Source organism: Polypterus senegalus, chromosome 17 (genome assembly GCF_016835505.1).
Source record: "Polypterus senegalus isolate Bchr_013 chromosome 17, ASM1683550v1, whole genome shotgun sequence".
Taxonomy (NCBI): Eukaryota; Metazoa; Chordata; class Cladistia; order Polypteriformes; family Polypteridae; genus Polypterus; species Polypterus senegalus.
Window position 1 is genome coordinate 51,709,320 of NC_053170.1, and position 26,263 is coordinate 51,735,582.

A 26,263-nucleotide genomic window follows, 5' to 3' on the forward strand; every position below is an offset into this window, starting at 1 on the left:
GGTGATTTAAAATCCTGGACAGACAAACGAACAGCCACAGTAGCGTATTATATAAGAAGATTTGTTCACTCAGGTGCATTTTATGCAATATTTTAGAATTTGGTTAAAAACTTGAAAACATTCAGTGTGATAACTTTGCAATGAAAGAGAAATGAGACAAATTATCTATCTATCTATCTATCTATCTATCTATCTACCCCTACAGATTTTATTTTTTATTTTTTTCTCCAGCCTTTGGAGTTTTTTTTTGTTTTTTCTGTCCACCCTGGCCATCGGACCTTACTCTTATTCTATGTTAATTAATGTTGACTTATGTTTATCTTTTATTGTGTCTTCTATTTTTCTATTCATTTTGTAAAGCACTTTGAGCTACATTTTTTGGTATGAATATGTGCTATATAAATAAATGTTGATTGATTGAATGTTGATATCTATCTATCTATCTATCTATCTATCTATCTATCTATCTATCTATCTATCTATCTATCTATCTATCTATCTATCAGTTACATAGTTCCCTTGATATTATTCTACTTTTACTTTACGTGTATTTGCTTAGGAGATGCTTCTATCCAAAGTGACTTACAAAACAGGTAAATATAAACATTAAACATCAGTCTGAGTGACTGTTTTATGAATAAGTGTTACAGGACAAGGATAGAAATTGATCATCACAAGTGAGGATCTCAGAACAAAGTAGAGGCAGTTACAATTCACAGGTTACAAAAACCCAACAGCTAATATCAATTAGACGAACATTCACTGAACAACAGAGTCTTCAAACAAGTCTTAAACACATTGAGGGAGTCAGAATTTCAAATAGAGTAGGATAACTTGTTGCTCTAGCTAGAAGTAACACATGAAAAGAGTCTTGATTGAGATTTGATGCCAAATGTAATTCATCAGCATGTCTGAGTGGTCAAGAAGGAGCACATAACTGCATGAGTGTCTCCATATACATAGTGCTGACCTGTTGACTACTCTGTAGGCAAGCATCAAAGATATGAACTTAATCCCTGCTGCAACTGGGAGCCAATGTAGTGATCTGAAATAGAAGTGATATGTGCCCGTCTTCGCTGGTTACCACTGGACATGGCATTGCATTCTGAATCATCTACAGTGGCTTGGCAACTTATACTGGTACAAGAGAGCTGCAGTAGTTCAAAGACCAAATCTTGGATCTGGAACTGTGCTGCATACTCTGTCAAATAAGGTCTGATCTTGTGGCTAGTCATACACGTGCATATGGGGGACAGTTTACAGGCTCAAATAGTGTTATTCGTCAGCCTGATCGTCTCTCCTCTTGTTCCTCTACAGTTCAGCCAAAGGACCTGCCTCCCAGTGACATCACCACCAGACCACCCACTGTTGACATCACTTCCAGCAAACTCTGATGACATCATTTCTGGTACCCAGAATCCACCTCCCTGCCACATCAGTTCCTATTCCAGCCGCCCTAAATCCACCTCTTCCTCCTATCCACCAAATTTATAGAGCAAACTCATCTGCTAGTCAGTTCAGTTGTGAACTCTGCTCATGTAAAGATGTCTTTCTTTTCTTTTGCTAAATTTTCAGTATACGGGGTGGCCACCCCCAAACCTTTTTCTGTTTTTTGCCTAATTTTTTACCACAGGTTGGTCTATAAAATGAATCTGTAAGGCCAAGACACCATAGCAACATACAACTTTAAGGACAGCTGGTCGTTAATCAACACTCCAAGGCTATGTACAGACTTGGCAGGTGTTAGCAATAATGAGCCAAGTAAAATAGAGATAGGGTGCTGAATAGACACATAAGCTGGAATAACAGGTTAAGCTGAAAATGGTGTTCCTTCATCCAGGTTGCAATTTCAGTGAGATATATAGAGATTTCTAGTGATTCCTTGTGGTCCTCTGGAGGAAACGACAGGTACAAAAGAGTATCATTGGTACTGCACTGATATGAAAAAAACTTAGGACATAAAGAATAGGGTCTAGTGAAGAGCTGCAGAGAGTGAGAAGAGAAGGGGGCCCAGCATTAATCCTTGGGGCACTCCTGTGTTTGCCTGGTTTACTCTTGACATCTCTCCAAACCAGGACACTGTATAGGATCTGCCCAAGAAGGAGGACTGAAACCACCTGTGAGAAAGTTCTTTTATTATCAAGGTCCGGGAGGGTGGCAAGCAGGATCTGATGACTGACTATGTCGAAGAGAGAGGAGAGATCTAGCAAAATTAGAACAGATGACATGTAGGTAGCTCTTGCCAGTCACAATGTGGTGACAATGACAATTAGAGCTCTCTTGGTGGAATGTCTCCTTTTGAAGCCTAACTGACTTGGATGAATCTATCTATCTATCTATCTATCTATCTATCTATCTATCTATCTATCTATCTATCTATCTATCTATCTATCTATCTATCTATTTAAACAGACAGAGAGAGAGACACAAGAATAAGAACTCTTAACAATTATGTTTCTTCCGATAAACTACACAAACATTTGTTTCATACTGCAAAGAGTAAAACAAAATGATGCTATGAGTCCAGTCTCCAACAGCCTGGAGGCACCAGCACTAACTAATGTGTCATTGTGTCGCACTATTTCAAAACATCCATCCATCCATCTTTATTACCCATTTACTGTTATTTAGGGTGGTGAGTATCTTAAAACATATAACATGAAAAATTGTTTATGTCAGGAGACTCACGAGTTCCAGTCTCAGTTGAATTGTGTCTGGCAGAATTTGGAGAAAGAAGAGTGATGTTCAAACTGAAAGACTGCAGACAATGAAAGAAATATTTATAGCAGCCAAGGTCTTAGTTCCTGCTGCAAAGACAGAGGCAATAGAAAACAAGTCAAAACAATGTACAAGGTTGCAGAGATAACAAACAATGGTTCACAGGGACACGATGGAGACATCAGCTACATTTCTGAAAGCAGTTATCACCATTTATTTTTGAGGTTGCTTCCACAGATTTCAGGATTTTTTTGCCTGCATATTTTACAGATTTGTGTTCTTAGGTTTTTATACAAAGAATGTCAGCTTCTGCAAAGTATTAATATATGGAGTCAAAAGCAAATACATTATTATTTATTTACAGCATTTTTTTGTGCTACAATAATACTTAGGGCAACATGGTGGTGTATTAGATAGCTCAGCTGCCTCACATCTCTGAGAGACTGGGTATGAATAGTTGGCCAGGTCACAGTACATACAGTATAGTTTTTGTGATGTTACTATTTTTACACTAAGTAATCCAATTTAGTTAAAAAAACGTTGTGCATGTTGGGTTGATTTGTCATTTATTTGTAATGGATTGGCTCGCTGTGCAAGACTCAGTTCAGTTCAATTCAGTTTGTTTCTATTTTGCACTCTCCACAGAATAGGTTTCTGACTTGTCCCCAGTACTCCCAGAATGGGTTTCCACTCCTTGCAACTGTAAAACTGTTTGCTAAGCAGGCTCCGTACATGGAATGTTTTCAGTGGCATAAATACGAAGTAAATGTGTACTTGAATAGTGTCTGGTGGTACTGTACTTTAAACACTTTTTTTTTATTTTTAGCAAAGATTATGATCCAATATTTTTTTTCTCTTTTTCGAGAGCATCTTCAACAACATACTAGCAGATGTTTACCACCAGAGGGCTATAAGATTTGACTTTCCAACTGAAGATAAAATAAATGGAAAAATATTTGTGCTCACACACAAGCTGCCAACTTGGGCAGAATAAAGCATAGAAGCTCAGATGTCCTGAAGAATGCCTGGAACATTTAGAAGTGGTGATTTATGGTGCATTTCTGTGGTGCCAGTTATAGCTGGAATTACCCTTTTTTGTGGATGTCACAGCTCTGCTAAACTCCTCCCTTTGATCAAAACATCCTAGTAAAAAATGATGTGCAGTTGTTGCCAAAAATAAAGAGCACAGTTCACATTAATTAGATCTCCATTTTGTGCGTATCTATATTTTCTTTACTTTTACCCCTTCTGTTATTAGAACTCTACAGCTCAACATTCAATGACTTTGAAAAGTAACTCTGAATCAAAAGTTGACATATACTGAAATAACCTCAAACTGGACAGGTGCTGCCTTACTAAAGGGGACAAACGATGAGAAAACAAACAAAAAGAAAGAATTGCTAAAGATATTGTGGGAACTCCCCGATTGTTTTTTCTGTGCCACACATTGCAGGGGCAAAGTAAAATGTTAGTTGGCCTTGCCAAGTATTCAAATTGAAAAAAGTAAGCAGTCAGGGAAAAAAATGTAAATTGCATGGTCCTGGAGTTGAAATCCTGGTCTACTTTATAGTCATTTTTAAGGTGGCCCATTTTCTCCATGTCTATACCTGAGGTAGTCTTCCTACTACATTCCCAAGATGTGTCCGTTAGGCTAACTGGAGACTCTGAAATGGCCCCATGATGGGAGTATGCTTGAGTGGGCCCCATGATATTTGTCTTGTTGCCAAACCCAGACTAGAACAAAGCTGCATTAAATAAACAGAAACAGAAAATGGACTGAAGGATGGGCATCGTGCCTGTGGGTTGAATTCATATTATGTATGCAGTACTTACTGGTTATCTATCAAATGTCAAAAATGTTTGCATGTGACTAATTAGTAATGCTATACTGAACCACGCTGAGCGAATGTGATTGTGTGCACTGTGATAGCCTTGCCTTCTATTCAGACATGGCTCCTGCTTTGAGCCCACTACTCTTTTGTCTTCAAAAGAGAAAACGCAGGTTCAAAAGATGAACTAAAGAATATTGACTGATAAAAAAAGAATAAGGTCCATCAACCCATCCATTTCTGAATACCCCTGGCTAGGTTGAAGGTCACAGTGAGCTATTGCCTGTCTCAGCAGCACTGGATGAAAAGAAGGAACCAAGTGAAGTGCCCACATGACATATTCACTCATGTGGAGCCAAGGTATGCTTAACAGTTAGCCTAACATATACATCGTTGCTATGTAGGAGACAAAACTGTATACCAGGAAGAAAATCATTTGGACATTGGGAGAACATGAAAATGCCACGAATACAAAGACCAAGTCAGCCTCCTGTGTCACCATTTTGGAATAAATAATAAGCAATTTAAAAGTAAGAGACGCAAATCAAAATGGACCATACTTTACTGTATATCCTTTATTAATATATTAAAACCCTAGGTGCAAGGTTAAGCTTTCCTTTCATGCTAAAACACAGCTATAGCTTAGTAAATTCTGAGTGTTTTTTAATGTGTCTCTCTCACAATTAAAACTCTGCCACCACATCACTTAAACTTTTTTATGGCTCCCTAAAGTGACAGATTGCAGTAAATCTGAGACTGGATGATCAAGTGCAGCTTTTAAGAAAACTAATAGATTTCTCAGCACTTCAGAGGATGACTCAGAAAACCAGTGGAGTTCTGCACATACCATATCTTATTTTATATTCAATGAAGCACAAGAATGTGGTTAAGATCGTCAGTTCTGTTTTATGCCAATTTCAAAGCAAAAATCCTCATAAGCTTTCCAAAATAAACACAAAGGTCCTGTTTTGTTCTCATGTTCTTCTTTCGCATGTCATCAACAGAAATGCCCAATTGTGCATCTTGATTTTCAAAATTTCATGTAGCTGCCACTTAAAATTGATTTGTAATGTAGGGAATAGCTTTCTGCTTGTGTGCACATACAGAGGATGTATGGTGGCACACATTTTATAAAAGGACATTTTAACTAATACAAATACTGTATCTTCATTAATATGCTAACCATTAATTAAAGGCCATTGCAGTAAGTAATCAGACATACTTCCTGTGGCGTAGCAATGGGCCTACGAGTTTGGGGGGCCCACTCCGGGCCATGTAGATTAAAAAAAAATGTAATAAATAAATTAAATAACTAGCACAGCTCATTGCATTAATAATTCATAGTTTCAGTGCCATGTTTGCACCTTGCTAGGCAAGTGCAGTCCATGCCATAATGATATTACCTATTCGGCAGGCCTACAATTTACACAAATTTAGACTTCGGGAGTTCAGAGTCTCGGAGCCTAATCGGAGGCACAACATGTCCTAGTCCACCTTACAGAGAAGTGCACATTCCCAAATCTGCCGATCTTTGGCATGTCATAGCAGACAAGAATGGAAGAAGTTTTGAAGGACAGCACATGAATAATGTAAAAATCCATTATTATCGTATATAATTGTTACTTTTGCACTTTGTTGCCAACAGTTTTTAAAATTCGAACTCGTAAATGGTAAATCATAGCAATCCTGTTGTTAAGTTATGGTCCCTATTAGTCGGCAAATGCCGAATATCAGAACAATTTGCTCTTTTTATACTCTTACCATATGACGCCATGTCGGCCAGCAGCAGTGGATCTGGCAAACATCGTAAGAATGGTGCTGCTAAATGTAAGGCACACCTGCAATAGGAATTGAAAAACGATAAGCTTACCAAGATTTCTACCATTCTCAAAACTGAGCAAGGGCCAGCAGTGGTAACTGAGAATGTTGATGCTGTTGAATCATCGTAACAACTACAAAGTAGGTTATGCAGCCAGTGCAGTGAGTGAAGTGCAATCCGCTAAAACCGTTAAAAATAGAGACACTACTAAAGACAAACAAGCAATATATATTACCAAGCAATTTTCTACCGACAAGGCAAACTCCTTGGAACCATTGACACCTCACTTTCAGTATCATGTCAGCCAGTGTTGTCGTTTTAATTTGTTACAATTTGAAATTGTGTCATTGTATAGCACAGAGCAGTTTCTACTTTCTAGCTTACATTACATTTTAATCACCTTCCTTCACAAAGTTGTCTTGGAAAACCAAGCAGGTCCACATCTTACATATATACAACATATATATACAACTACTACTACCCACACCTCCCACATTCCATTCCCACAATTTATTTTATTTTTGATAACTTACAGCTGCCCTAATAAAGCGATTAAAAAAGTTAGTACAAATTCCATTTAGAGAGGCGGTTTGTTTGTCACCAGCGTGTGATCTGATAGGACACCACTGCCCAGCCGGCTCCTAGAATCTAGTTGCGAATGAATTACTAACAGTTATGCTAGACAGGAGGGGCCCACCTCAGGGCGTTGCACAGGGGCCTTCAGCAAGTTAGCTACACCACTGCATACTTCACTGTTTTTTGTGATGGGATGCCACTTAGATAAGCAGTTAGCAGGCCAGAATGTTTGGCACAGGACAAGGACAGGCTCCAGCAGTCACAGCGGAGACCAGAATTCAGACTAGGGAATGGTAAGGGAGCGCATACTGCAGTACTGGAGTAAGTTGGTAAGCCACCCCAGCAGAAAGATAGTAAAATTTTTCTTCCTTAGGCTGTTTATATCTTCCCTTTTGTTTTTCCTGCCTTATGTTCATTTAAGCAATAGTTACCTTTTCATATAGTTTGGCATCAATGTTGCCTGGAAAAACCGCTTTGAAGTGTCCCCCTCTGTGACAGTGCAGGTGTTCACACTCAGAGGGTCACCTACACTTCTGGGTCAGAATTACTAGAAATCTGACCAATTTGCTATTCTGGTGCCAAGTGGTCAGATTTGAAGCTGGTCTCACAACTATAAGGCATAAACTGTAAAGAGTTAAACTGTCATGAATACCTGCTATTGTTGTTGCTGTTTTAACAATATTAGTAAACTGGGATATAAAACACAGAGCCCTCCTATACTCAGCTTTTACTTAGGTACTTGGCTGGTTAAAATGCTGTTGTTAACATATCTATGAGGCAGATCTTTTGGTCATGGTGTCAAAGGACAACTAAGCTTGCTGGTTTGTGTTTCAACTTGCAAATATTTTGCTTAATTAAACCCATCGATTCTCATGTTAGGGGAGCAGGGTGACATAGTGACTAGTAGTGCTGCCAAACCATGTGAAGCATTTGTACTCAGTTCCCTGACAGGGCTCTGTCTTTGTAGAATATGCATACTCTCCTTGTGTTTTTGTGGGTTACGCTTGTTTTCTTCCTCGTCTTAAAGGTAGCATAAACGATACCCAGGTATCATTAAACAATTCACTTTTAATGAATGAGAATTTAGATCTTAACATTAAAAAAATCAGGATATGAGCGTAGATTTCAGGAAACAGCCACTTGTTCAACTGTCCCTTACTGTAAATGGCTTCTCTGAAGGGACGACAAAATCGTTTACAATTCTGGGCACTGTGCTGTCACAAAACCTTAAGTGGGATGAAAATATCACATATAATATAATTAAAGCCCATCAGATAATGTTAGTTTGAACTAGCTGAGGAAATTCAATCTGATGCAAGCAATACTAGTCCAGTTCTACACAGCCATTATGGAGTCCATTCTGGTTTGGTGTTGCCCCTGCTCAGGCTAAGGCCAATCTGTAGGAAATCATCAGACCAGGTGAAAAGATCATGGGCTGTAATTCACTGCCTCTTCCAATCCTATATATGAGTCCAAGGTAAGGAAATGCCACAAAGATCATTGCTGATGTGACTCACCCAGGCCACCACCTACTCCAAAGACTTCCCTGCAGAACACTCCTTTGTACAGTGGAAGCTAAAACAACATGTCACTTCAAAAGTTTTTTTCCACATGCAGTTATTCTGACTAACCAGATTCAAGTTCCTACTCAGTATCTGTGTATACATGCCCACCTTGATTTTTTTTATATCTTATCATATTTTATTCTATTGTATCTATTTATATTTGTGTTGTGCTTGTATGTTGCATCAATACAAGAAAAATTCTTAGGACACGTTACTGCACCTGGCTGATAAAGTGAACTTGGATTCTGATTTGTATTTGGCTTAACTATGGACTGGCATCCTACATGTGATCAGTTGCTTCCTTGTAGCTGATATTATCTGGTGTGGACTGAGACCCAGACACAGGCAAACGGACAACATAGCTTCACCACACACCGTTTATTTACACAAATTATTTACAAATAGTGCTCATGTGCACCCCCAGTGCCTCTTGCACCATTCCCCCAAATGTCCAGGCCTCACAAGTCTAATGCCTCTCTTTTGGCCGCCTCCCGTCCTCTCTCCAGCTCTGTCCTCTTCCACCCAACATCCACTATCGAATGAAGGGAGGCGGCCCCTTATATGGGAACCCGAAAGGGCTCCAGCTGCTTCCTGGCAATTAGTCATAGCCACACCCCAGTGTGGCGGAAGTGCCGGCTGCGCACCCGGAAGCCATCCGGGTTTCCCCTGTTGTCTTCCCCTCCCCTTCCAAGCCCTCTACCTGTGGCCCCCAATACAACCAGGGTGATCGCCCCCTTGCGGTCTGGAGGAGGCACAAGCCCTCCTCCGGTCCTCCTGGGCGTCCCGGCCGGGCTCCAGCCCCGACCGGGTCCCACACGGGATACTCCGGCATCGGGGCGCCGCCTGGCAGTGGCCATGGGTACCTACAGGGCTGGGCTTCCAAGCCCTTTACCCTAGGTCCCCTACATAACCAGGACGGACGCCCCCTCACGGTCTGGAGGAGGCACAAGCCCTCCTCTGGTCCTCCTCGGCGTCCCGGCCGGGCTCCAGCCCCGGCCAGGGACCACACTGGATGAGTTTTAACTCTCAGCCACACCATAACAAAATAAATGGATGAAAAGATGCAATCTGCCAACTTGAAATTGTATTTATACATTTAGAGAAGGAATAGATGGATAGCAAGAGGCTGCAAAAGAACATCAGTGCAGGGCAGGACAGCAGGATGATCTCCTTGGCAGTATCCTCTCTTCAGCTAGACTTTGCTTTTATTTGTTTAATAAATCAACACATGTTATAAATTTTGGCATCCTACGCATTATAACTTTGTGACACTATGTGTGTGTGTGAGTATTTTCATTTGGTTTCCAATCCAAAGGTGATCACCAGGGGCCTCATGTATAAATGGTGCATACGCACAAAAATGTTGTGTATTAAAATTTCCACGTTCAAATCGCAATGTGTAAAACCTAAACTTGGCGTAAAGCCACGCACATTTTCACGGTAGCTCATACCCTGGCGTACGCAAGCTCTGCACTCGGTTTTGCAGAGTGCCGGCACCCAGCATCAAAGCAGTGCTACTGTTCCAGTGTGGTTTCCCTTTCTTTTTTAGATCCACATCCCTGATGTGGCATTATAAATACACTGAAATTAATTGCATATTGTTTATTAGTTTAATGCATCTGATTGTAATTAACCTGTAACAATATAATGGTCCACAGAATGGTCAAACTATTCTAAATACAATAGCTGCTTTAGTGTTGTTACTGTCACTGCACTTTCTTCTTCTTCTTCTTTCAGCTGCTCCCGTTAGGGGTTGCCACAGCGGATCAACTTTTTTCATATTATTCTCACTGCACCACTCAGAGTATTTATATCACTGTATGTGAGTGGGGAATCACAGCTGTACAGCAGCTGAATGGAAAGAGAATTATCAGGATACAGCATCAAGCGCACGCTGCCTCAGCCATGCTATCAATTGAACTGCTCTCATACAGCAAACACTTCAGAGCCTTTCCTATACTGAGCTTGCGGTTCAGAAACAGTTTCATCCCAAGAACTATAAACGTACTCAATCAGTCCATTAAGTGCTCCTTGTGGAACTGTTTGTACTTATAACCTCACTGTAAACTTGAGATACAATTATAATATTGCGCAACCTGAGTCACTTTATAAAGCACGCATTTACATATGATGGCGATATCATTTTTAAGATGAAATGCAGCAAAATATGTTTATTATATTATACAGATAAAGGTTTAACTTAATTTAAATAATCTACTGTATATTGTTAATAAATAAACATGTGAGGACACGGTGTCGCAGCGCTAGCAAGGAGCTGGTGCTCTGTTCACAGATTGTTTCTGCCTCTTGTTGGGACTGGCGTAACACTGGAAGGATAGATGGATAGAATAATTAAACATGTACTATAAAGATATTTCAATGTTCCTTAAACGTTTTGAAGAATCGCCGTTCTTATAGAGCTGATTATGTGCAGATTAGGTATTTGGAGAAAGAAAAGGAAGGACAGGAATTGGGGGTTAGTACGTTTGAAAGAGACAGTACTGCTGCAATAAATTATTTCATCGAAGGTTGCGCACGGTGCAGCAAGCATTTTGCATGAGGCATGAACAATCACTGCGCCACCGTGTTCCCATGTTTAATAACATGCTTTAACTCCTGTTATCATGAAAATTATCTCATGTATACATCTCAGTATTTTAATTATTCAGAGAGCTGTAATATTATGAATGTAATGGATTCTGTGTCTTGTCTGAGGAACAGAAAGCCCTGAAGCACGTACTGATTCACACACATACAGCACATAGAAGATCAAATACAAAACAAAGCATTTAACGTGCTACTTTAGTTACGATGGGATTTGAGAAACTAGTAAATTAAATGATTTAAAGATGAAGTTTATGATGTTCTGCTTTAATGACAAAATAAACTACATGATTAAAGTGGAAATTTCTTTATTTAAGTTGACATTTTGTGCTTTGTTCCCACTGTGTGCTTATTTTTTTTTCTCTGCACCTAATAAGCTTTCATATGACACTCAGACGGTGGGCTACGACTCGCCTTTTCATACCAACTTTGATATCTGACAACTTTTTTTTATTTCGGGCACTGTGAGACTTTGTGAACTTAAGCTTTCCAGTTTCTGCGACACTCTATATCACTCGATCAACCACCTTTTGTTGTTTATACCACTGTTTAAACCAACAAATAGTACATTTTTCCTTTCCTCCACTTGGTATTCGCTGAAATTCTTTTATATCCCCCCATGCTTTTGCCATTGCGTTTTCACAGAACACCGAGCTTAAGGGCTATTTATGTTGATTTGCAGGGGAGGAGTTGGGGTGGGGCAGAAGGCGCATGCAAGTGCAATACTTTTCATGCTGACCGGGATTTATGTAGTGGAAGAACGTGGAAGTTGGCGTTCACATAGTTTTATGCATCTGGATTTTTTTGTGCATAAGCACATTTCTGCTTTTGACTATACACCATGTTATAGTATGATTTCTACGCACAGCGTTATGCATGAGGCCCCAGGACTTAGACAAGATGATGGGTGTCAAGTTAAAAGGTGGGTCAGCAGAGGAAAATATTGGGTTAGTACATGGGAGAAGGAGAAGGAGGAAGAGGAAAAGGAGAAGAAGGAGGAAGAGAAGGAGTGCTTTCACAACATTTGTTCGTACTACAAAGTGTTTTGTGACTCAGGTCAAGGAAACATGCAGCCCCCAATTTCAGTGGGATCCCTTACTCATCAGTAGCCCTGTTAGGAAGCCATTGTATTTTGTACTACTACTAATACTACTACTACCATGAGTACATAAAGTCTGAGCTATGGACACACAGTTGTTATATGACTCTTTTATTTTAGGAAGTATGGATGCAATGTCCTTGTCAGCCACAAGGAGGCTGCATAGCCTGGCCTTGGGCTTTTTAAGGTGAAACTTGACCATGAAAGTAACTCTAGGTTTTACAAGGGATTAATCCATTGAAAGGCAAAGAAATGGCCACCCCCTCCCAGGGAAAGATGAACTGAAGGTCATTAAGCAGTGTTGACAGGCCTAGGAGGATTGGGGGAAGTAAGAAGAACATGGAGACAGAGACAGTGATGAATGTGTGTCAAGGCTGAGATACTCTTCTGTCACTGCTGTATGCAACACCAGTCCATGCAAGAAAGATAAACATTTATACTTTTTGAATAATTCCCTGTATATTTTTTAAATACATATTTTGTGATTAACAGGCTAAGGCTCACTGTGACCTGATCTGGATCTGGCAGGTTTGAGAATATTTTATTATGTAGTCTGGTGGTACTGGTAGTTAAAATCTATGTGGTGCATGTAGGTGACAACATGACTGTGTATCAAAGTGTTCCAAAAAGTGTACACATATACTGGATTTTAATAAAAGCTCATAACAATAGAGACACAGTTGTAAACCGGTAGTTGCAGTTAAAGTCTAAATTGTTCAGTGATGCACAAAGCACTCAACAGCCATACATGATTAAAAGTTGAGTACCTTTTGGAAAAGTTACTTAAATAAAAATAAAATTTGCTAATTTTTGCCTACTTAAATAGTTATAAAATGTCTGATATTTATAGTACTTAAAGTACAATAAATGTGGGATTTCCCTCCATTCAATATCAATCCATTTTTAATACCTATTAATCCAGAGCAGGAAAGGTGAAACCACCTATCTCAGCAAGCATCAGGCACAAGCCCTGGACTTGGACCAGCCCAAGTCAGGATGAACACACAAACATCAGAGGCCAGTTTAACATCACCAGTTCATCTCGAGCGTGCTAATTGATAATGTTCTTGACATAGTAAATTCTTCATTAGATACGGGGGTCTTCCCAGACTGTCTTAAGACTGCTGTAGTTAAACCCCTACTTAAGAAACATAATCTCAACCCCTCGGCTCTTGAAAATTTTAGACCCATCTCTAACCTGCCTTTCTTAAGCAAAATTCTGGAGAAGGCAGTCATTATGGAGCTAAATGATCACCTAAATAAACATGCTATTCTTGATAAATTTCAGTCGGGTTTTAGAACAAATCACAGCACAGAAACTGCACTCGTTAAAGTAGTAAATGATTTGCGAGTGAATGCAGACAGAGGCCATTTATCTGTTCTCATCCTCTTAGATCTGAGTGTTGCATTTGACACCATTGATCATAATATTCTTAGAAATCGCCTTAGTCAATGGGTGGGCCTCTCTGGCAGTGTCTTAAATTGGTTTGAATCCTACATGGCAGGGAGAAAATTCTTTGTGAGTTGTGGTAATCACATCTCAAAGACACATGATATCCAATATGGTGTTCCACAAGGCTCTATCCTGGGTCCGCTGCTCTTCTCAATCTACATGCTTCTGTTAGGTCAGATTATCTCAGGGCACAGCTATGCTGATGACACACAGCTGTACTTATCAATAGAACCTGATGACACCGATTCTCTTGATTCACTAGCACAATGTCTGACTTGTATCTCAGAATGGATGAATAGTAACTTTCTCAAGTTAAATAAAGAGAAAACTGACATCTTATTGATTGGCAATAATGGATACAATGAGGCTATTAGAAATAAACTGGATACATTAGAATTAAAAGTCAAGACGGAAGTAAAAAGCTAAGGGGTAATTGTTGACTGTAATCTGAATTTTAAATCGCATATTAATCAGATCACTAGGACAGCATTTTTTCACTTAAGAAACATAGCTAAAGTTAGACCTCTTATATCAGTGAAAGTTGCTGAGAAATTAGTTCACGCGTTTGTTTTCAGTCGACTAGATTACTGTAATGCACCCCTCTCAGGACTACCCAAAAAAGACATAAATCGTTTGCAACTAGTGCAGAATGCAGCTGCTAGAATCCTAACTAGGAAAAGAAAATCCGAGCACATTTCTCCAGTTTTGATGTCACTATACTGGTTACCTGTGTCATTCAGAATTGACTTTAAAATTCTGCTTATGGTTTATAACACCTTAAATAATCTCGCCCCATTTTAAATATCGAAATGTCTGACATCTTATATTCCAAATTGTAACATCGGATCCTCAAATGAGTGTCTCCTTAGAATTCCAAGAACAAAACTTAAAAGTGGTGAGGCGGCCTTCTGATGTTATGCACCTAAAATCTGGAATAGCCTGCCAATAGGAATTCGCCAGGCTAATACAGTAGAGCACTTGAAAAAACTGCTAAAAACGCATTATTTTAACATGGCCTTCTCATAACTTCACTGTAATCAAAATCCTGATACTCTGTATATCCAACTCATTATAATAACTATTCATGGTGGCTCTAAAATCTGTACTAACCTCTACTCTCTCTTCTGTATCCTTTTCCGGTATCCTTTTGGTGGCATCTACTCAAAGCACCGTGATGTTCCAACAATGATGGATGGATTAAAACCCAGATGTCTGTATGACCATCAACATCAAGTGACTCCGTGAGAGCCCTAACTACAAAGAGGACTATTTCATTTATGTTAGGTAGAATGCCCAGAGGGGACTGGGCAGTCCTGTGGCCTGGAACCTCTGCAGATTTTATTTTTTTTTCTCCAGCCGTCTGGTGTTTTTTTTCTGTTTTTTCTGTCCACCCTGGCCATCGGCCCTTACTCCTTTCCTATGTTAACTAATGTTGTCTTATTTTAATTTCTTATTTTGTCTTTTATTTTTATTTTCTTCATTATGTAAAGTACTTTGAGCTACTTTTTGTATGAAAATGTGCTATATAAATAAATGTTGTTGTTGTTGTACTGTATCTAACCTGCATGTGTTTGGATTGTGGGAGGAAGCCAGAGAACCCAGAGGAAACCCTTGAGGACAAGGGGAGAACATGCAGTGAGTATGCAGGGAGCACATGGGATTTGAGCTCTCGTCTATTTGTTGTGAAGCAGCAGCGCTACCACTGTACCCCCATGCTGTCCCCAGTTGTCAAAAAAAAAGTTCCTACAAATCTGAGACAATTCAGACTACCTTTTTTTTGCATGATATTTCTATTACAGTCACTAAAGCATGAGCCAAGTAACTGCAAAATGAAGCAGTGACATTCAGCATGAGCGGACATCTTCATGACTATATCTTAATTCAATGGAAAGGGTGCTAATAGCAGAAGCAAATAGCATTCCCTTGCTTTAAGAAGTAGCTAACCTGTTCCTGAAAGCCCCTTTGTAAAATACATTTTTGTATCGCAAACACCTAATTACAGTTTATTTAATTGGAAAACATATGGAGTTCCCTGGCCCCAAAAACAACTCCCATTTAAAAAAAAAAAACAAACTAGATGAAAATTGACAGGATTGGTTTAAGAGTCATTGAAACAAACCCTAATAATGTCTAAGAAAGCACTTTAACTAAACATTATCAGTTCTAATTTCTCATTCAAAGAAATAACCTTTCCGTTTTTCTTGGTCTTTTCCAATTAGTTCATGATCTGCTTTGGAATCATAATGTCTAGTATCATGTGAGCAAACATACAACTATGTAAGTGAACCACAACACATGAGTGCTCCAGTACACCTCACTGCAGCCTGCAGATTAACACACCCTGTTTGGCTTATCCATAGTGAGGATGGTTAATGGGCACAGCGGTATCAGCTGTCGAAATAATCAACACTTGGATCTCCACCATGCAGCCCTGCCCTAAACATCCAGCCCTGCCTGTCATGATTTGGTATGACTGTGGGTCCTCAATGGCTGCATTTGTTTATTTCCATTGTTAGGTTAGCCTTGCTGGGGTTTAGTCTCTGTGGTCGGGACCCATGTTAATTCAATGCGACAGGATAAAAGGATGGCTATGAGTGCAAATTCTTATCTGATCTGCGGATAGCAAATCTCTGAAGTATTCAAAGTTTATCTTCAAGCTCTTTTCTCGTGTGTACGTTCGGTTTTGAGCATCTTGTTCGCTTGACTACGATTATTGTCATTCATATTGTTTCGCTTTTTTATGAGCAAATTTTTGGTCAAAATTTTAGGTACCATTTCACTGACAGAACATCACCTTGTTTGAGGGTCACATAAAAATCGTCTTAGAACAACTGTATGGATGACTAGGTGTTAGTGCCAGCAGTGCTCATTTGAAAATTGTATCAGATTCTTCATATATGCAAATTTTCCTAGAGTAGCTTATACCTAAAGAAGCAGAAGCCAGTATTTAAGGTAACTGAATGAGCAAAGAAGTGTGTGTAACTGTGTAGCCCTTTTGTTTTCTGGTGTATTATTGTGGTCACCAATCTATCCAGCAAAATAAATTGGCATAAAAGTAGCCATTTGCATTTGAAAACCTAGTGAAGTGAAAAGTACAAAGAAAAGTTTACACTTAAGTAAAGCAGAAATTTCCTCAAACATACTTAAATATTGTATAGTAACGACATTACTATACAGCACTGAAGTTGTTCAAAATGTCTACAAAAGTTTATGCGTTATTTATAATAATTACTGATAATTTTTTTTGTATTACTGGCACTGAAAGAGAGCAAGAGGCAATTTCAGTTTCATGATTCAGTTGTGCAGTGTTTATGGTTTTGTTTCATGAACAGTGTGCTAATAATGTACTAATAGTGTTATTTGAATAGACGTATGGTTCAAATACAAAAGATGAAGACAAAATGTTACTGCTCAGTTTAATTAATTGTGTGTTCACGTTTTTTAGAACACCCCATACTGTGTTAAATAATAACTGCCCACAGCTATCAGGCAATTCAATGCTTCCTCCCAATGTACTCGTTAAATTAATTTTGAAATATCTGAACAATATAGTAGATTTACTTTTATTGATTGATAGGCTGTATTATTTGTCCTATGAGTCTGCATCCTCGATTTTATGTTTCTGCTGCTATAAGCATTTGGATTTCCCCAGTGGATTAATTTAGTTTATCTAATCTAATCTAACTATGGAGAAAATGTTCCTGCATTATACAATGGCAACAGAAAATATACTATACTAGTCTGGTCTTCAGGACAAAAAACAACCCGAAGATGCGTCAGCTAAGTCAGCCGGGACAGGTCCATCTCGTCCGAGACGGACGTGTAGTCGAGTGCAGCTGAGCACAAATTGAGGAGGACAGCCTGGAACCTGTCTCAGGAAAAAGTACGTTAGCTCATTGTGTGAACATTCAACACGCATGTACCGCAAAGCTGAGTTTGTTTCTTTGGGTTGAATGAGAAGTGAGGTGCATGCATGCACCATTTCACCAAATACAAGTCACATTTGTATAAGCTTCACACCAACTCCCGTGGCTGTAGTTGAGCGTGAGCAGATTGGACTGCTCCATACACACACACGCACACGCTCGCACATCTTTCGTAGTGAGAAGCAAGGTGCATGCAAGCGTGGAAAAAATTTAAAGCGCATGCATGCGCCATCTAGGGGCGGTGGTTGAGGATAAGCAGAGAGGACTGTTCCACACACACACACACACACACACACAGAGGTGTTTCTTTTATATAAGTCTAATGTGTGATTTACACCTCACTTACTTTAAGAAGAAGGACACATTTGAACAAACTACAACAAAGAAGAACAAACCCATGCTTGTGTACACAGTATGAAAAACTTAAAAATGGGCACACACATTGTGGGACAAAGGTGAACTGTTAGCGTAAGTGAAAAATCAGGAAATCTACCTGAAAAAGTATTTCAAGATTTTAAATAAAGATTTTGCAACTATTAGTGTCGTGAATACAAGCAACTATGTTGCCTTAGTATTAGAAATTCTGTATAGATTGTATTGATTTAAATTTCTATACATTTTCAAAGGCTTTTATTTAGAGTGCAGTAATTATTTCCTAATTGTATTGATTTTATAGATTACATTACAATGAATGAAAGACCCAGACCCCAATATCTCATATTCATAGAAATTTAGACATCAATCTGTGATCCACCTAGAGAACAAAGAAATTTAATTTATTATGAATAATCACTTAAAGATATTGAGGCAACATAAAAATTTGCAGAGCTTCAGAAAGCTTAATTTATTAAGGATAGTGTTTATAAATATCTCTCAAATTGGAAACGGTGCTGTAAAATTTGCCAGTATAAATTTGCCTGATGCTACAGATTACAAACCAACTTTACGCCCATCGTTGCAGACTAAGTCACACCAAAGTTTTGAATAGGTGAGCACAGGCTTATAAAGTAAATGCATGCAGGGTGGCATAGCAATTAAGGCACTGGATATTAAACCACAAGTGAGCTGGATTAGTCCCACATCTGAATCATTGTGTGAACCTAAGCAAATAATTTAACCCGTCTGCACTCCAATTATAAGAAAACATATGTGGACAGTTCTGATCTGGTAAGTCATCTTTGGTAAAGCTGCCAGCCTAATTTTTGATTTTGATTTGATATACTTAAGTAATCCATGGGGGGAAATTCCTTTTTGCCTGATACATAATAAATGACCAAATCTACTTGTATACCATTTAACTGTTAACTTTTGAAAAACATTTTTGCAGCGCATTTACAGTACGTCAGTCTGTGCATGTTACATTTCAGTACAAGTTACAAAAGTTTACTTTTTCTTGTTTTTAACAGCATTCCTCATGTAAGTATAAATAGATTTTCAGTTTCTGTTGAGGAAGAAAGCAAACACTCACAGTCCTCGCATGCCACTTCGTGAGACAGACATCTCAGTCTCTGGCTCCAGTCTAGCCAAGGAGTTGGCAGTATGGTTGGCCCCGCCCTGTGAGAAACTCAGCTGCCTTGTGCAATTGTGGTTCTCATTCCTGGAAGTTGTGGTTCTAGCTTTGTTTTCTGAGCCAAAAAATGCCAGCTTCTTGAAAAACTCTCAAACTAGAGCGAGTGCTGCTCACACGAGAGTCTCAGGAAAGGTCTTGGAATTCTTGGGAGTATTCCATGCCTACTTTGGTTCTGTTGTTCACCCCTTTAAGAGAAAACTGGCATGTGGAATGTGTGGTCCCAGGCAAGATGAGCTTAATTCTGGTGACAGGACCAACAGCAGTTTTGTCCACTTTCATTTTTATGACAATGTGATGCAGAACAGTTACTATGGTATAGTTCAGGACTGACATAGGGCTTCAAGAAGACCTCGTAAAGTGTACACTGGCTTGGTGACTCTTATGGCCTTGCTGGTGGCACTGAGGAGGTATTTTCCTAGTGGCATCAAGTCAGTCAGCACAGTATTGAGGGAGGTGGCTGGCTCTCTGTTAAAAAAGGATGCTATGGGTGGCTTTAGAAGACAACAGGTTAGGCACTACTGTGGTGAGGGATGCCTCATTTAAATAGGTGGCAGCAGGGATGCCTTTAATCTTAAATGTAGCTTCTGTTTAGCCATCATAGTGGTCAGGCTCTCTGGGGGCCACCTGACACTTTAAGATAATAATTAGGCTCAAAATTGCAAATGCACTTTGGGCTTCTAGAAGGAGATTTAAGAGGCTGCCAGCAGGGGCTTAAGATATCACTTCTGGTCCCGGAAGGTATTACTGGGATGTGAAGGGAAATAATATATGGCCAATGCTAACAAGAACCTTTCAGACAGCTTGGAGTCAGGAGATGTGTCATTGAGAAGAACTGGACTGACAACAAGATGAGAGGAGAAGCCAGAGGTGTAGTGATGGAAAGGTGGAAACTGAGAGCAGGAGGACAACAGAGAGAAAGGTACTGAGAGTAGGCAAATGAATCAGCCCCCCTGTATAAATAATGAGAGCACTGTACCAGTGTAGCCAGTCCATCTCAGGATCACATCAGAGGCTAGTTTAACATTAGCAGTTCACCTAACCTGCATGTGTTTGGCTTGTGGGAGGAAGCCAATGTACTGGCCAGTGTAGCATAGGATTGTATTTGTCCTGGTATTTTGTGTCATATGTGCCCTTTTGCTCATCATTTTTGTTAAAAAACAAACTGTTTTCTACTTCTTTGGCATTATTTGAGTGCACGGATGGCTTGAATGCCACCTCTAATGGCCACATCATTTATGCCTTCACTAATAAAGTTGAATAACTTTATGGTAAGTTTTGTGTTAACCCTGTCATTTGATCAGGGACGTACATTCAAATTCCAACTTGCTCACTGTGTGGAGTTGGCACATTTGGATTTTTACCTTTTCTGGCTTCCTCCTACATCTCAAAGACAGCATGTTACACTGACTAACACATTACTTCCTAACAAGTCCATTTAGAGTGCATGTGGGTGAGTGCATAGAGATTTTCTGTAATGGCCTGGAGTCCAATTAATGGAGATTTGTGCCTGATTCCACCAGGAAAGACACTGACTGCCCATGAGCCTACAGTTATATTGCTCTAAGTGGGTTTATCGAATGAATGAATGAGCACAGATTAAAAAATATAATTAATTAGTGGAAAGCAGTTACATTGAAAAGTTTGTCTGAAAATAAGGGTTATTTAAATATAAAGTATGATTGTTTCCCAAAAAAAGAAATACTGGCATGGCCTTTCATTAAAAAAAAAAAAATTGTTAGCTGATTGTCTTTGTGCCAATCTATTCATTCAACACATAGTCCTTATAATGATGAGATCATTTGTAATGCCCCAATAACTTCCTAAATGTGCCTTTCAGTAAGTTCGCTCTTTTCACATTGTACGTGATACATTTGGGAAAATAACATAACATTCTCAAATCTGCTTAAGCCAATTCAAGGTCGTGGGTAGGCCACAAACTCTGCCAACAACTCTGGGTGGAAGGCAGTAACCAGTCCAGGATGGATCACTGGTCTGTCTCAGAGCCCCCCTCACTTATCTACACACCCCTCTCCAAATAACATAACATGACCGTCTCCAGATGAAAACTGAACCGTGCAGAGGGGAACTCCTGGAGATACAGAGAGAATGTACAAGCACCACTAATACACCAGGCATTCAAGCTCAGGACTCTGTACCTCTGAGCCAGCAATTACATCACTTTGCCATTTATTTGACAAAGTAAATAGCTTATTTCAGTTTGAACTCAAGTATAGAACATTCAACATGAAACTTCATTCATTTTTTATAAAGAAATTACCTTTATTATATTGAATAAAACTGTCCAGAACAGAGCAAAAATAGTTTGAATTGAATAATACAACTGCACTCATACATTCATGTCTGGAAATACACAAGTCGTATTAAGGCTTAAGCCACACATTCACATTTTGTATCTTTAACTTAGAAATGGTCTTTTATCATAGCAAACAAATTTCCAGATTACCAAGTGTCTGCAAACAAAGAGTGTGTATTCAAGCGAGTAGCCAGTAAGGTATTTTATCAGCAGCTGGTTGATAAGGGATTCATCATCTTTTTTAAATTGAACATGAACTTGCATTATTTAATGAATATATTGTTGTTTATTTTTTGGCACTGTATTAGTAATTCTGTCCTGCAAGCTATTCATGCCACTTCCAGTGTTGGTTTTCAGGATATTCTGCTCTTCTCCTAAAGAATGTTAAAGTTAACGGGTCTGGCATAACTGGGAGTCTGTGTGCAAGAGCACATTACACTGGAGTTAAACCTACATGTGGTTTGCACCCGAAGCAAGCTGGAATAGGATAAGATATGGTCCACGCAGTCCTGAACTGATTTTAGTAGGTTCAAAATTTGGATGGATGGGTAGATGAATGACATTTGTGAATTTAAGGGCTCCAGCCTCCTCACTTTTTCCACACTTTAGCTAGATTAACATCTCTCAACAGGAGCCAGTATATGTGTGTGAATCCTCCAGTGCAAGGTGAGTTTCTGTTGTATGCTCATTTAATAAAAAAAAAAATTATAAAATGTTTGGTGGATCAAAACTGGATAATATGCATAAAATCGTTTCATGCCACTGTAAAAGACAAACTAATTAATCCCATTTTGTCAATGTGATTTTCAATGTAATTTGGCCAAATGATTGAGAAGTAAAATAACAAACACTCAACATGATTACATTTAAAAATGTTGTTTTTTAACAGAAACGTTCATATTTTGAAATAAGCCATGCAAGTAAGGAGACCTCATCTGACATTTTTCTTCCTGATATTTAAGTCAAATGTTTAGGCCATAAAAATACAGCTTTCATTGGTTTGGAAAAGCTTAGAAGCTAGAAATCCCTTTCTTTTCTTTTGACTGGGCTTCAATGTGAAATCCGCCTGTACAAAACAATACTTAGGCAGACACAATGGCAATTATTAATTTTGTTTTTGTTAGGAAAGAGTTTATAATATAAAGTGTTTTGTACTGGAGTTGTTTTTTCTCCCTATAATCTGCTTTTGTTTTTTGAACTCAGACAGGCAATGCATATGCACTTCATGCTTAGCAACTGTCGTGCCTCACAAAGTGGTTACAGAGTGTATGCCCATTTCTAATTTACTCTTAAACACATCTTTCACTCTTTTTCTAACACACTCACTGAAACAAGCTGGAATGGGTGTGAGAGGATTTTCCAACATTCACTTTTCTTTACGCAGCTCCTAGACAAACCGTTGAAGCATTTATGGAAAATACAACAAACAAAACATGTTGACCATAGTTGCCTAAAATCTTTGAGTGTTTTTTTTTAATCTTCCACATGATCCAGTCTCTCACTCCACCTTGCTTCAACAGTTTCAGATTCAGAAAACTCCAATTTCCGTCACCCACAGTCGACTGCCTTTACCTGTGCTAAGTGAATTAGTTAACTGAGCAGAAGAGGCGCTTGAGGCAGGTGAAGGAAAGCTAGTGAAGGGCCTGAAGGACTGTGTGCCAGAATCACGGGCAGCAGGGGTGTTCAGTAATGATGAGGTTACATGTTGTTCTGCCGATGGCATTGCATTCAAGCTGTTGCCTGCTTGAGTGAGTCTAGTACTTGGACTTGCAGCTGTTGGGATGACTCTTCGAACAGTGGGTGAACCTAAAGCAGACATCACAATGGCTGGAGGACTGTTTGACAAACAGCCAACTGGAGCACTTCGAATGGAAGGCGACTGAAAGGTTACAGTCGAGGGGGTGAGAAGGGCTGGACCAGGTGCTGCTATTTCTCTCCTTATCTCACCAACTGTTCGAGGGAATGGATTGGACAGTTGAGGGAAGCCCCATGGCCAGGGTGGAAAGGTCAAAGAAGCAGGACTGTGTATTAAGGGATCCATTTCACTTGCACAGTGGTTGAGGTGTGATACCAGACGTGCACCAATGGGATCTGTATTGTCCAGACCTTCCAGTGAGCTCAGGTAGCGAGCAACTTCTCCCATGCACTCTCGGAAACCCAGAGTTCTGTAGTCCACAGCTAGAGCCCGAACATCAAAGTAACCTGGCAGATGAGAACAATGTGGTCAGTCAGTGAATGCCTGTACCAGTCAGGGTAAAGCTGAGATAAGAGAATCGCTTTAGGGAATTTGGTGTCTCATGAATATATAAAAAGTAACCAAACTTCAAGCCACAACAGATTGTTAACTGTTCTTGTTTTATCTCCTCTTTAAAACTTCACTCTCAGTGTTTTGCTTGTATTTGCCGATCCCTTTCCCGTTTCTCCTCCCCCCCATTTCTATTTTCCTGTTTCCCTCCCATTGCCTGGTAAGGCTCCCTGTAAGCTTTATATGTTTGTTTGCTCTTCCTCTGAGAATCAGAACAGGGTGCTGTTCTCATGAAAATGCCCATTCAACAAAACACAAAAACACTTGTTTAGACCGAAAATGAGGTAATTTAAGCTCTTAACGCTAATATGTTTTCAAACAATTCTACACCCACATGTTTGGCCCAGGGTTAATCACTGGGTCAGCATCCAAATCAAATTTAATGTCAATTATTTGCAAACTCAATCTTATTTTATATTTTTGACACTGTAGGCTGCAAAAAAAAAAAAAAGATGACAGATGCCAGCATAAATCTCTTGAGTATTCTTATATGCTTGGAATTTTGATTGATGGAGGGGAAAATGGGTAGTTTGTGAGATAAAAAAGGCAGTAAAAGGAAGTGGGAAATAGCAAAGTCATAATTAATTGTACTTTGTGGCTTACCATTTTTTGAATGATCAGTTGGCCTAATTCCTCTAGTAAACCAAAAGTTTACAAGACGATGGCATTCTCTGCCACAATTAGAGTTACGTGGCATTTTCTACCTCCATTCATCTGAAAATCTAAACAAATGCCGCCGAGAACATTACTTGCTTATTGTGCAGCCAGCCAAGTAATTATAGGTTAACCTTAATTTCCCCATACTAGACCTATACTCCGTGTGTTCATTCATTCAATATAAGATCTTATTCAGGGATGCAGGGAAGCCAGATCCTATCCCGATAGGAATAAAAATCAGTTTGGTTGGGATTCCAAAGCATTGCAGTGTGCAGGTTAATAAACACACACTAAATTAGATTAGATACAAACTTAATGGTAATTATTTGGTCTATGGGAATAAATGGATATACATAATATTTAGTCTAAGACTGAAAACTTCAAGTAGACATTTTGCTGTGTAAATGTAGATTTGTTAATGTGCTGCATGACAGAGAGGTCAGAAACATGTCTGATGAAACTTACCAGTATACTAAAACCTACGGCGACAACATGAATGACATAAACAGATAGCACAGTGGGGTACATAATGATCTGCAAAGCCACTTTAAAAGGTGAAATTTGCTAAAATGAAATAAACTGAATATTTTTAGAATTAAATTATTTTAAATCTTTTCTTCATCATAAGTGCAGGCTGTCTTTGATAATAAAGATTCTTTTTAACTGCCTTTTTTTCTCTTATTGCTTCTTGACCTGCCAATTATTTTTAAAGACATGCAGCCATCTTACAAAAGTCTTTGGTGATTTTTGTAGATTTGCTTTCTGTTAAGAGATTCTGACAGCGGTCTGCAATAACAGCCCCTCTAGGGATAACTTTTTAATTTGAATATGTTGCCCGCTTGACACACTTTAAGACGCAGCTTTCTTTTTCTCTCTCACACTCCCTTTCATCTTACAAAGTATAGACCATATTATCCATTGGAGTGTTTTCAATAAACCAGTTGTCCCATTCTTAGACATAAAAAGCACATGTGTTTGCATAATTATTTCAAAGTCGCCAAATGCATTTTCAAAGCAGTCTGAAAACTTTTTCCCCACAGGCAACTGTACTGAAATTTTTTTTATATACAGTTAAACACTTCATACATGAGCATTTGCACAAATATTTATGTAAAATTCTTTAAGGACTTTTTCTTTCTAAATATGCATAAATAATTGGATATTTCAGTGTGTCAGGCAATACTTTTATTGTTTCAATATCGCCATTAAGTAATCATTTGCTTTAACAGAGAGTTGCCAAGACCCTTTAGTATTTGATTAGGTAGCACCCTAATACTGGTTACTGATTGGATTCTAAACAGTGTGATATTATTAACTCTGAAAAGTTCCATATAAAATAAAGCAACTGGTTGTGGACCTTGCTGCAGTTCTTGTAGTGTGAATTTTGCTTATGTTTTCTGTGCCTGTGTTTCTACCAAGTTATTCTTATTTCTATGAAGTTTAGAGCCAATACATGTTATGTTATAATGCACAAGTTTTCTTTTTAATCTAATAGCATTACTCCATGCTAAGCATATTTTGATGAGAAAAAAATTGCCTGATACACTAACAACAGAAACGAACAATCCTTAAAAAATCATTTTCATTACATTAAGAGTAGTACTGAAGCACAGCCACGGTTACATTAGTTTGCTCATTCTTAAACATGATTAAATTCTGTGTCGCCAAACTAAATTTTACACAGTATCCATTATACTAATCCACCCATTTTTGATCTTTTTTTAATTAACTACAGGATTTTGGGAGGCAGAAGCTTATTTGGGAATGTGGGGTGCAGTGAAGGAGCGAACTCTGCCCATCTCACGCTCACACAGGCATTCATGCAAAC

At 38.9% G+C, this 26,263-nt stretch overlaps 1 protein-coding gene across 2 annotated transcripts in view; it reads right to left on the bottom strand.

Annotated features, from left to right (window-relative positions):
- The window catches only part of LOC120518150 (hairy/enhancer-of-split related with YRPW motif-like protein), a 46,156-nt gene that overhangs the window by 16,718 nt on the left and 3,175 nt on the right, over positions 1-26,263 (bottom strand). The window contains exon 5 of one of the 2 annotated variants that reach the window (XM_039740778.1): positions 21,415-23,675. The exons of the other annotated variant lie outside the window; for it this stretch is intronic. Coding sequence (XP_039596712.1) covers positions 23,002-23,675 — 674 coding nt within the window. The 3' untranslated portion in view covers positions 21,415-23,001. Of the gene's footprint in view, positions 1-21,414; positions 23,676-26,263 lie in introns of those variants that run through there. 2 annotated transcript variants of the gene reach the window in all.